The following is a 13,402-nucleotide window of genomic DNA, read 5'->3' as shown; positions in this document are numbered from 1 at the left end:
GGCATTCCTTCAGTGCGGGCCCTGAGCTGCTGCGACAGGAGAAGAGGCCCCGCTCAGGCTCCACAGGCAGCTCCCTGAGTGTCTCTGTGAGGGACGCCGAAGCACAGATCCAGGTGGGTTCCTGCAGGCCAGAGGATGCCAGGACACTTTCCCGGCAAGGCAAGGCGGAAGCTGGGCCTCTGATGACAGACACGTTCCCCTCACAGAGCATTCATGCACATTCCAAGATTTGCTAGACACCAACAGGAGACCCAGCTTCCCTCCAAAGTCAGAGGATTGCCTGAGAGTAAGACATAGGGTCTGTGTCAGTATATCAGTGTGAAACTGACATTTTACTCTTAATTTCAGAATTTTTGTGTATGAGTTTTAACAGATATTATTGAGAATTAGGAACTCACCTGTATAATTAAGATGAAGCTAAAGCTTATAAAATGGATGTACTTTTAACTGGTATGGAGTCCCAAGCTTATTATTTGAAGACACACTGAGGAAATTCTAGTTATGAAAAATTATTTAAAGGAAGAAGGCAAAGTGCGTATTATTAGGTGGTGATACCAATGAATCGTTTTCATCTCAAGTTTTTCGAACCCATCCAAAGCACATAAAAATTTTCATTCTTCAGAAGAGTTTGAGTGTCCTTGTTCCTTTATTTAATATTTGTAATTCAATCATATATTTAAAAAATAAGCTTGAGAGGAAAACGGTATTGGTACTGTTTTGTTCAAGAATAGATAAAATGAGAAAAAATAGAGGGATCTGGAATCATAGAGAGCCCTTTAAAAATAATCTGATGTTTAAATTGTGGACTCTTGTCACAGGCATAATAAGTTAGACAGTCTTGGGCCTTAAGAGTCTATGAACCTATAATGTATTCTTTGCATGAACATAAATTTGAAATTAGTATGAATCTCTTGGAAGATCTGTTATTTTCTTTTAAAGTATCTTGAACATAGAACTCAATTTCATAATTCAGAATCCATAAAAATCATCCTAGACCGAGATGTATGGTTGTTCTTTAACAGTTGACCTTGACAAATAACATATTTTAATAATTGCTTTTCATATCTTAGAGATTTGCTTATGATTTTAAGTTATCTTAAATTAAAGGAGACCTATTTCAAGTTTTCTAGGCATTATTATAGTGATTGCTGATTAGAAGTGTCATATGTCCTATGGAAATCTTATGGGAAAGCAAGAGAGTTTTAAAATCTGAGAAGTAAATAAGAATTCTGTTGTTCTTAAAAGCTGAGAATAAGCTATTCCTAATGTTAGCTAAATCTCTGCTATTCCTTGTATATATGAAGTTAAAGTGAGTTTATTAGCAAAGACTAATTTAGTGCAGCCTAAAAGCCTGAGAAAACTTATTTGCAAATTGCCAGGGCTTAGCCACACCTGAGAGTTCAAATGAATCCATGGATGAAAGCTGATCACTCTCTCGAATCCTTTCTCTTAGGCGTGGACCAACATGGTGCTCACAGTTCTCAATCAGATTCAGATCCTTCCAGACCCGACCTTCACAGCCCTCCAGCCAGCAGTGTTCCCATGCATCAGCCAGCTGACCTGTCACGTGACTGACATCAGAGTTCGCCAGGCCGTGAGAGAGTGGCTTGGCAGAGTGGGCCGTGTCTATGACATCATCGTGTAGGAGACTCACATTGAAGGAATTCAATAGTAAGAGTTAGAGTATGCCTGCCAATCAAACTGATAGCATTTCCCCCTCCGCCAGCCGCACTGAAACAGGTGCGTCAGAGAACAATTGGCCACTCCCTGACTAAAACAGCACTGGGGCCATTCTGGATAGGAGGCTGTATCCAGATGACACAAACGATACTCTGATTTTGCACATTGTTTCAGAGTCTCCATTCCTTGACACATTTCTAAATCTCAAAGTTTATTTCCCAGTGCTTTTGCCTGCAATGTTATTGCCAAATGGGTCTCTTTTAAGTACCACTCCTTTGAAAACACTACATTGATCCATTTGATCCATTTTTAAAAAAATGCACGTGCTAAGGAAATATCTGCTGGTAAGTCAAGCTGATGTATAAACACTCAGACATCTACTACCAAACATTATTCAGACATTGGAGAAAGATTTCCCTCATGACTGCATTTGGCGGAGAAGAAAACAGCTAGAAAGATATATTCTTGGGTGTCATAATTCAAGAAACAGATGACTTTCTCTGTAAAATATTCCAGAACATTTCAAAATTGCCCTAAGTTGTCAAGATTTTCCGGTTGGTACTCACCAACTTTTTCATTTAAGGTACTGTGTGTCTTTATTTCCCTATTTCTAAAGGAAGAAATTTCTTTCCTGGCAGAGTTTTAAGTCGATGTTATGGCAACCTTTGGCACACAGTACCCAGTGATATTTGCTGATCCAAATATTGCCAAGAGACAGAAGACTGACCAGCCACCCTGGCTGTCCCATTAGTCTTTGTTTTTGCTCCCAAAGCAAAAAAGAAAAGGGAAAGAAAAAATGGTGCCTTAATCCCTTGTTGCACAGACATTTCTATGCTCCGCAGTTATCTAAACATATGGGATAACATTTGGTTTTAATAAAACATTAAAATGCAACTTATTTGATATCAGCACTCTTGGAGGAAAGGAACTCAGAGATCTCCATTCAGTGAGCAGACTTCTCAGGGAAGGGGGCAGGAAGTGTCGGGAGGGAGACAGCTGGAAGGGGTAGGAGAGGGGATGACGATGAAATCATTTTAAATCTTCAAATATTACACAACCATCAGAAATCATGATGTCAGTTACACATGCTTTAGTCTCAGAAAAACTAAAGGAGATGGGGACACAGAATGAAATGTAGAAAATTATAAGTTTTTTAATTTAAAATATTTCTACTCTCTGGCAGGTAAATATACCCAATGTCTGAGGTCTTTTTATTCAGGCCAATATTTTAAGTGGATATTTCTTTTCTTAAATGTTACTAGAAAATTGATCTGGAAACTGTCTTATGTACAGTAATATTTAATATTTCTTATAATGGTTGAGCCAACTCATGTATTCTAGAAAGTATAGTTGCTAAGACATATATTACAATTTTCCCAGCCCCTAGAGATGTATTCATAATTGAGCATGTCATTCATCCTTTAAAAATAAAATACCAGCTCTTCGATATTGACGTAAGGATTTAAAACTGACAACTTGATTCAGTGCTGGTAATAGTAAACTTTTTCTGACTTAAGAAATATTGTAAACTATCTGCAAGGTTAAGAAGAAGACAGATCTCCCTGATTTATTTAGGCAATCTAAAAGAAGGAACTTTATCATTCAGTATGCCACCAAGAGATCACCACAGAATCCAGAAGACATTTTTTTTTCAATTCTACAAAACACTCTTTACCTTCAGTTTTTACTCCTTAGACAATAATTCAAGATTAGGAACAGATCAACTCTTTGATCTTAACAAGCAATGAATTGTTCAGATAGCAATGAGCTATGTTCTATACTTTTGAATTTTTATATTTGGTAGAATTGAAAGTTTGTTTGTTTTTTAAGAAAGCAGTGCACTTTGGTTATTGTTTCTTGTAGCTTATTTTAGGTTCAGTTCTCATTTGTGAGCCTGTGCGTACTACAAAATTTACTGGAGGAAATAAAAAGCTTTAGTAGAATAGCAAATCAGAGTAATTAAAAAAATGTATAGCAATTTTTTGTAAAATATAAAAATTCAAAAGAGGCCAGCCTCAATTTATGAATGTCCTGTCCCAGAGTACATTCGTTATTTAGAAATCAAAATTCATCCTCCCACAGATTCTCTATTCTAAGATCCAAGGCTAGTTTATGAAAATAAATTTACCCCATACTCTTTCCAAACACTGCTCTTGCACTAGCCTGATTATGGGTACAAAGAGTAAAAAAATGAGAGAATATACATAGCTCTTTGCCTATAATTTTCAGTAGCCCACCTGAGGCCCACGTTGGTCTTCAATCCACCTTCATTCCCAACATACTCTGTTCTACATCTATGTCAGGTTTCAACCAGAAAATTAGCTAAGTCATGTAATACTTCCCAGAGGTATTAAAAAGAAAAGGACATTGCTTGATGCAAATAATCTAACTAATAGGACTTCAGGTCCCAATGAAGTCAGTGGGATCCTCCCAGGGGTGGAGAATAAAGGGGGATAATTAGGTAGACAAGGGGGTCCCTTCCCAGGATGCCCCAGCCAGTCCCTCACACTCTTCTGGTGCCTGTTTCTGCCTTTCTCCACCCATCTCTTCCATCACTCTCTCTCAAGGTCTCTGAAAGACCAAGGTCAAGACAGCCTTTGTAGTTAAAGCAGTTATTACCATATATTTGCAAATCTTAGCAGATGATTCTGCAAGTTGCTTTCAGTTGCCTGTATTTATTGCCAAAAGTGTGTTACCTAAGGTTGAGATTTCCTCCTTTTTCTAATATTTTGGTAAAGTTCATATCATGAACACTTGGAAAACTCCAAATGTGAAGGAATTCTTGACTGAACAGCTCAGCTAAGTATACTATACTCTTCATCAGATTTCTCCTTGCTGCGAGGGCATAAGTTTGATGGAGGGCTAATGGATTGTTCATAGGCTCTCTCTTAGCTCTTGCATCTCCTGATCAGCTTTTAAAGATGCTTAGGCTGCCTCTTTATACCGCCTTGTTCTCTCTCCCCTTATGATTATTTTCTATCCTTCTCCACTGATACAAACTAGCTACCTTTTACCATTTTTAGGCTATTTAATGACTGGCTGAGGCTGATGCTAAAATATATAACAGCTCAGATTAAAATATTTTCAAACATGACAAAATGGTAACATAATTCAAAAGTACCTTGAAGTGGAAACTTCTTTGTACAATATCACTAGGCTTTTTCTTCTTGTTTTAAGGAGAAGGCTTATACAAAGTCAGTTGAGTCAAATAGCCTTAACTGTAAGAAGGTAATGTAAATATGTAATAGATATCTTTGACTTCCCTCAAATATATCACAACTCTTCTTATAAATGAAAGTTTCCTTTAAGAAAGGAAAATCTATTCAAGTCAGTCCCATCAATGGAAACAGAATGAAGACCTTTGGAGCTGATTATGATAGCAACAGGCTACAAACAGCAGGAAGGAGGTGACGCTTGAGTGCCACTGTGAATGTAGACCTTTACCTACATTGTCACATTTAATTAGCACAATAATCTTATGAAACAGGTATTGTTTTCCTCATTTTTTCAAATGAGGACAGAGACCCAGAGAGGTTAAGAAATTTGCCTGAGATAACCAGTAAATGGCAGAAGAGATGTCATGAATTCAAAGGCCATGCTCTATAACACCATGATCTAAGTGCACAGAATAAACACTTTAGTGTCTCAAGGAAATAAACAGTTAAAATGAGCTGAAAATTGATTGAAGCCCCAGATCTGTAATGTTATGGGGATATTTCAAGTAGGGTTAAAAAAAAAAAGAGTAGTGTTTATACATAGGTCATATGTAATATAATATTTTGAGTATTTGAAGCTAAAGAAAACAAAATCTAAACTTTGATCTTAAAGCAGACCTTCAGTGGTAATTTACAAAACTTACTAATCAGGTGGAAATGATGGGATAATATGTTCACAGAAAACCATGGCAGTCTGTGTCTGGAATGACGTGCACAAATTGTAAACCTTTTTCAATTACGTTTATTCACTCAGAATAAAGTGCCCTGTAGCCAACAGTGCCTCTCTATTTGCTTCCCTAGGAAGTATATAGTACTAAATTTGTGGGTCATCGTCAAAGTTTGGGAATATGCAAAATGAATGATAACCATTTTTCAAATGCACACTCTGAAGAGGAAGTACTGGTTAGACAAGATTGTTTAAAGATTCAGGTCTGAGGGCATCAGGTCAATATCCACAGTAAACCTGTGTCATAACATTAAATACTCATACCTACTTTGCAGACAAGGAAGCAGACAGAGAGAAAATCCAGAACTTACATATGCTTGGGTGCCACTTAGGTGATCCTAGTGAGACTTAGTGTGGCCTTAAAAAAGCAAGAGACTATTTTTAAGCACTTTTTAGTGGAAATAATGAATTTGTTATTGGGCAAGATTTATGAAAACAGTAAAGAACTCATAATTATGCCTGCTGGGGGAAAAAAAAAAACAGCATGTTCTCATTCATTAGTGGAGCAATCTAGAAAACTGTCTTTCTGTCTTTTTGTGAGATCCTCTTCCTCTGCTTGTATTGTAATGTTTGTGTTTGATGTTGAAGTAACTAATAACTTAAAGTTTTGGACTAGAACACCATATAGATTTCTAAAACACAATTATTCAGGGAAGACAGACAAAAAAATCATCTCCTGGGTAGTCTAAGATAAGCTCAGTTGAGAACAATGCTCAATTTCCTTATAAACAGCGATACCACTTATTGACTGAGAAAAACTCACTACCACACCACTAGCACCATACAAAACCTTTTTCCTCTCTTTGTTACAATACCACAAAGGGGTTCCAGGAAAGGAAAGGCAGAATGACCATCTTAGTGACAAAACTGTAGTCAACTGCTGGTGAATCTCATCCAGCTATGGTCCTTCCAGCCCGTTCTACCATCAGAAACTGTACTATTGTTCCTCTCCTGAAGATTAAGTAGTGATTGTCTAATTAATCTTCTGCCCTTAGAATGGTGGTTCTCAAACTTTAGCACACATCACCTGAAGGATTTGGTAAAACACCAATTGCCAGGGCCAGAGTTATTGATCCAGTAGGTCTGGAAATTTGCATTTCTAACAAGTTCCTAGGTGAGGCCAATGCTGCTGGTCTGGGGACCTACACTTTGAGAACCACTAGCCTTGAAAAAATGTCCACCTACTACCTTTAAGATCAGCCTGACTTATCAAGCAGTAGAGAAAACTGAACCTTGGGCAGACAATATGGGATTGGATTCTCTACAGTATTCCTGCTTAATCTTCCCAGTTTCCAGGTTTATTATACCAACAATTGTTTTTTTACAGGCTAGAAGACAATGAATGTATAAGTCCTATGAAACAGATGAGTGTAAGTTTCTTGTCTTTGTATTTAGAAACATTGATTCTGTGGATGATCATTTGTATCATGTCGGCCCTTTGACTCGTACTGAGGTGATTTTAAATTTAAGTATGCAGTGTTTGTGTTTCTTCTGTCCATACAGTTTTAATGAGATATTTCCACGTTGACTCCATTACAACCTTGGCTCCTGGCTTCCAGAGGTTTTTAAGTAGTTGCTTGCTTGCCAGTAGTTTTATATCTCATTAGTCGCCAAAATGATATTACACCACTTGATGTTCTTTCATCTTTCACTTAACTGTCTGGTATAAATTAATATTTTAATTTCCTGTATACCTGCAAAGAGCCTACCAAATGGCTTCATGGAAATTTGCAAATGGAACCAATTCCCTTTTGAGCAGTGTATGTGCCTGTTTTAAAGACTTTTTCGTAAATATGTTGTGTTTGTGCTCATATCTGCACAATAGAGAAGATATTCATTATCTCATCTTACAAATGATGGGAGAAATGTAGAAGTACATCAATATGCATTGGAAATACAGCGAAATCATGTTAATTCAAACATAGGTGGGGCCTCAGTTTATTTCTGAACTCTTTATTCAATTAATTAGCTTTCAAAATTCTTTTTCCATGGGAAAAAAAATTGAGGGAATAATTCAAAAGAAAAAAATTAAATACTTTCAAATCATCACCCGTATTAATTATACATAATTCTGATTGATTTAATTAAGTTTCTCTAAATACCTTAAATACCCTGACAGCATTTAAATTACTTTAGATTTTTGTAACAATAGAAAGTAATGACTATATTTCCTAGAATTGGTGAGATCAGAAAGCAAATCGAAGTGTTAATGGCATCAAGTTTCAAATCCTCGCCTCTGTGAATGGAAATGTTTTATTTCACTTTTGTTTTCTAGAATCTTTTTTGGAAATTCTGTGTGCATCTAGTTTTAATAATTTATTTTCAAGTTATTTTACCAGCTAGTGCCAAAAAGTGGAGGGGGGGATCTAAAAGCCAATCTTTTGAACTACCACATACATTATGTTTTTTCTTAAAGTTAGAGAAGTTCAAGCCCCTGGCACTACCAGCCACCGTGGTCATTCATGGCTACCTCATGATTATGTGCAAGCTACTTTGTATTCCTCCCTCTGCTGTTCTGATTTCTGTTGGAAATGGTTCTCGCTAATAAAAACCAGTTTCCCACTAAATAGGCAAAACTGGACAAAGATTAATGCTTTCGATATTTTGGTTTCACTTCATTTGAAACCATGCGGTAGAATATACGGGTATGGCGTGATAGGGGCAGAAGGAGGTGCCTAGAGGGAAAGGCTGCTTTTGTCTGCTTTTGTTTCTTGATTTGTTTTTGGTGCATGGGGTGGGGGGGAGAGGGCTAAGAATAAAAAGTTTATTGCCCTAATCATGCCAGAAGACTATTATTCGAGATTATTTTCCTGCTTTTCTAAGAGGAATAAACTTTAAAAATTACATTATAAACAGTTCCCCTACTACCTTCTCCCCATTCTAAATAAAGCCAATGGGTGGTAAGGGTCCTTTTATCCTTTCTTGTATTATGCCAAAGAATCGACTTATTTTCACTGAAAATTATAAGTAAATGAAGCTTGGTATAGCCATAATGACTTGAGTCAGTATACCATTTTATCCCAAAATGCAAAATTTGTCATCACAATCCCATTCACCAGGAGCCTTGAAGCATTTTGTTTACTCCAAAGGACTTGTTTTTGTTTTGCCTTTTTATTTAGTCAGTTTGATCACATTTATTTTTTAAAAAACTGAAAACCACCCTCCCTTATATGTTGATATAACTGTCTGATTTGATATAATCTGTTTGCTGTTTAACAGGTCCCTGTAAGCAAGCTTGCAAGTGTATTTTGTGTACATTTTATCTGAGGTGAAATGAAAATTCTAAAGAGAAAATATTTTAAAATATATTGTATTTATGTTGCTTGTGTTGTAGAATAAAGATTCAAATGCATTAAAAAAATCTAATATGTGGAACACCTTTCTTTACCAAATATATAGCAAAATGATGTAAATATCCTATGATATGCCTAAAGAACTTGGCTTCTTTCCATGGAATTTCATAACTGAATGAAGAGCCCACCTTCCAATTCTATGGCACAGGTTGGTCTCTGCTGACAATTTGATACGTGCCTAGAAAATACATTTGAATATATATGTGTGTATGTCTGTATATACACACAGTCGTTTCCTTTTTTTAAAAAAAAAAGGGGGGATGGCTTATTTTACAATATTGATTTTTTTTCTCATAAGAATAGATATCAAATTCATATTATCAGTCGATACCGGTATAATTTATTCATTTAAGAAACAGTGTTACCTTTTGTTCATAAATGGCTAAATCAATAGGAATATTATTAAAAGGTAATACAAACACTTAACTTTATGATTTTATTGCAGTTTTAAAATTGACTGTTTCAAAAGCCTATTAATAGTATAAGCCTAGGAATCACCAGGCCCAAATTGTGCAAACTGCTGTTTGGCCAATAAAAGGATAAAAGACACAAAATGCTATAGAGATGGAATCTGTGTATATGACCTTAAATCATATAGGATGATTACATCATTCTATCACACACTCTGGTAACCTCACAGTTGTATTATTCGCACTTGGGTCATTTCCACCTTATGGACAAAATGAAACAAATAGATACTAACATACTTTGCATAAGGACATCACAAAGTTAAACATAAGTGACCAACTACGTTCATGCATGGTGACAGCTGTGACAGCAGAGAAGGCCTTAGGCCTTAACCCGAAAAGCAGAATTAACATCCCAAGCCTTTCTCCTTCCTGAGAGTGGGAAAATCAGACAATACTTGAGTATAGAACTCAAGGTTCCTGCTCTGTAAAATGAACATAAACTCTTACCTCAAAGGGTTGCTTTAAGATAACATGAGAGCCCAATGTTGTAGTGCTTTGTAAATGCTAGTGTCTAATAAATGCTAGCTATGTATTGAAGGATAACCTGTTTCATAAATGGCCCCACTATTTTGCAAGATGCTTTATACTTGAGATCTAACGTGTGTATATCTGTGACTTTCATATCCGTGAATGCACTACAACACAGAAGGTTTAACATTTTGTGCCAGTTATTCCATTATTAATATCCAGCAATGAATACAACGTGTGCCTAAATCTATATGTATTTCTTTAAAGAAGAGACTTGATACGCTTCAACCATTTGGCTTATAATCAAAACTTGTATTATAATTTAGTTTTGATAAATATTTCATATCACTCATTAGAAAATTTACTTTCCTATCTGGCTTAAAGGTAGGTTCAATAAGCAAGTGAAAATAAAATTGAAGCATAATGCAATATTGTGGCTTTCACATATTGACCAAATTCCTGTTATCTCAAGCCTTTGAAAGAGCACTCTGAGCATGCCTTTTATCTCTTCTTTGTTTGTTTTTATTTATAGATTCCTAGTTGCAACATCTAGCCATTGGTGCCCTGAGTCTGCCCTCCTAACTTAATCTGGTTGCACAAAATGTTTTGTTGTCAGAGAAACAAACCATCCAGTTGAATGATCTCATCCAGACTCAGAGATGGCAACAGCATAATTAAATTCGAGAAAAATTATAAGCAGTTTCCAAATCATAAAAAAAAAAAGTCCTATTTCAACATGCAGGATCAAATTCGCAACAGTTTAGAGATGAGAATGCAAACACTGAACTTTGGTTGACTTTGATATAGTTTTGTCTTCCTTCTATCAATACTGGCATCTCTCATTTATTGCCCTTCTCTTTGCTATGCTTCGCAACGTTGCATTGTTTACAAATCAAAGGCAAGACCCTCTACCAGAAAAAATAGTACGACTCGCCTTAGTGCAATAGCGCTCACTCTATTATAGTGGTCTGGAACCAAACCCTCAATATCTCTGAGGTGTGCCAATTAATTAATGTGTATTAATTAATTGCTATATTGAGCTATTGTTGTGACTGGTACAAATGATGTAAGAAAGTAAAACAACATTCATTGCCAGTCTCTAGCAGAGAATGACCTCCAAGAAAATAAATATGATGTTAAATGTCGTGACGCAGACTCCATTATCACACAACTTGAAAAAATGAGTACTGAAGTTAATTTACCAATTATAAAGGAAAAGATGCTGTTGGTTATATTATAGTTAAAAGTTCACAATTCCAAGGTTTGTTTTAATCTGCTCCTAGGACAGCCATTGAATCAGTAAATACTTGAATTTTGTAATATAACAATGTATTGTAAAAATAACATTCTTCTAAAGCCTAGAATAGATTAATTTTTCAAGTGAGAGGAATATATATTATTACAGAACTTTCATATCAAAGCCATTTAGAAATGAGCTTCTTGGAAAACAGCATATTTGACATCTGCCCTAAGATTTGGAGACAAAGGCTTTACATTAATATAGATTTAGAGTTAAATTTTACATTGTTAGATTGGTAAATCTAATTTAACCGGGTCTTATTCCTATGGGGGGTGGGGAGGAAGAGTCTATAAACCTCTGGGGATTAGAGAATGGCATGGGGATAAAAATAACATCTCCTACTTGCCAGGTTCCTCTGTCAGCCCCAAGCTATGCTTGGCTGGGCAGCAGCCCTCCCTTCTCTCCATACACTCAGCCGAGAACATCTGTGCATTGCCTCCTTTCCTGCTCATGCTACTCCGAGAATCAAATGGAAAATTAACACAATCACAATCATAGTGTTGTTGCAGAGGCTGCCACTGAAAGGATGCATGGGATTCGGTAATTATCAGAATAACTGGGATTGTGTCTTTCATGAAACTGTAGACTGACCAATATTCAGTAATGGGCACGAATACAGACTTATGAGACCAGATCTCTGATCCAGAGATGGTAAATAAATGCTCCCAGGCCATCTTTTTCCATTACAAGTTTTTACCCAAGAGCATTAAGTAGAATCCTAAGACTGAAAAGTATATTTGAGATATTAATCTATATTCTTTTTTTCTCCAAGTATTTTCCCCATACCTTTATTCAAGTAGATAGTTGGCTCAGGGATTCATTGTTTCAAAGGAGGGAAATAATGGGGCAGAATAACCAAAAAATTGCCTGTAACATCCTTTGGCTCTTATATTCCAAAAGCCTAAGTCATATTCATATATATATATGTATCCGTGTGTGTGTGTGTGTGTGTGAGAGAGAGAGAGAGAGAGAGTGTGTGGGTTTTGAGGGGAGGGTGCTATGAAAACGAAGTGTAGACAAATTTTCTAAGGTAAAAACATGAGGTTTCTTTAGATAAACACCCCTGTTTCCTCTGACCAGAACTAAAGGAGAGGAGGTAGACAGCAGGACAACTTCATGGGGGAGAGGCTCCTGCACTGCCAAGGCTGTAAGAGCCCAGAGGAGGCCAGCCTGCATGGTGTCCCATGGCTGCAGGCTGGGAAAAGTTCTACCCCCGGGGTGTGGCACAAGGGAGAAGATGGACCTCCGCACTTCAACCCGTGGTGTGACATCCTTTGGCTCTCATATTCCTAAAGCAGCAGGGTGAGCAGCCACCCTGGCAGAATGGATGCTCGGAATACTTTTCAGTTGAGTTAGCGAAAAATAAGGAAAATTAAAATTTGATACACGAAGTTATGGGCTGAGATTTATACCTGCTTTTGTAGTGAATAATCTAAAAATCATGATATGTCTGGCTTTATAGGGAAATCGGATTAGAGGGTGGCAGGGGGAGACAGCTGCCCTGACAAATGCAAAATTATTTCCAAAGAAGTGCCAAGAGTTAGCAATTGAAAAGACTTTTCAAGTTCAATGTCAGTGCCCCTCAAGATCAGAAAGGTGTCTGCTCCCTTTGGGAGTCAGGCTGCTTCATTAGGTTGTCTTCCCTTAGGGTCCCAAACGCCCTCCCCTTGGAGGTGTGAACTGTCAGGACAGAGTTTTGGTTTCTCCCATTGGGCAGGGCCCCAGTTGCTGCAGATAAATCAAATGTGAACCCACCTGATTCTATAGCCTCCCTTTTACTTGCTTCTAGGTGAACCTAGGTACCTCCCCTCCCCTCCCCTCCTGCCATGGCTGCAATTGCCCCACTTCATGTTTTAGCTAAGCAGCACAAAACACCTCCCATTCCATGTGGATTAGAGCCAGATACAACCTTAGAACCGCAAATATTTTCTTTATATAATCTTCACTAAAAATATAAGACGACAACAGCCGAGTGACTCAACCTCTATCAAAAACATGCCTCCCCTCATCTACAACCCCTTCTCCTACCCTAGCTCACATATGCACCTGAACTGTCATCTACCTAGACAGTCTCAAATTGTAATGTACACAAGAACCACTTGATTGATCGCAGACGGTCAGGCTTTGCCTCAGAAATTCTGACCTAGTCAGAACAATGCAGGATTCAGGAAATCTACATTTTGACAAGC

At 37.2% G+C, this 13,402-nt stretch overlaps 1 protein-coding gene across 1 annotated transcript in view; it reads left to right on the top strand.

Annotated features, from left to right (window-relative positions):
* ARFGEF3 (ARFGEF family member 3) overlaps positions 1–2,574 on the top strand; it is a 149,087-nt gene extending 146,513 nt beyond the window's left edge. Inside the window, exons 34-35 of the mRNA XM_006915374.3 lie at positions 1–113; positions 1,454–2,574. The exon at positions 1–113 is cut by the window's left edge and continues 13 nt beyond it. Coding sequence (XP_006915436.1) covers positions 1–113; positions 1,454–1,645 — 305 coding nt within the window. The 3' untranslated portion in view covers positions 1,646–2,574. The remainder of the gene's footprint in view (positions 114–1,453) is intronic.
* Positions 2,575–13,402: the final 10,828 nt, after the last annotated feature.

The sequence above is a fragment of the Pteropus alecto genome, unplaced genomic scaffold, assembly GCF_000325575.1.
Source record: "Pteropus alecto unplaced genomic scaffold, ASM32557v1 scaffold185, whole genome shotgun sequence".
NCBI classification, from domain to species: Eukaryota; Metazoa; Chordata; class Mammalia; order Chiroptera; family Pteropodidae; genus Pteropus; species Pteropus alecto.
The sequence above is the reverse complement of the archived record's forward strand: the minus strand, read 5'-3'. Positions and strand labels throughout refer to the sequence as shown.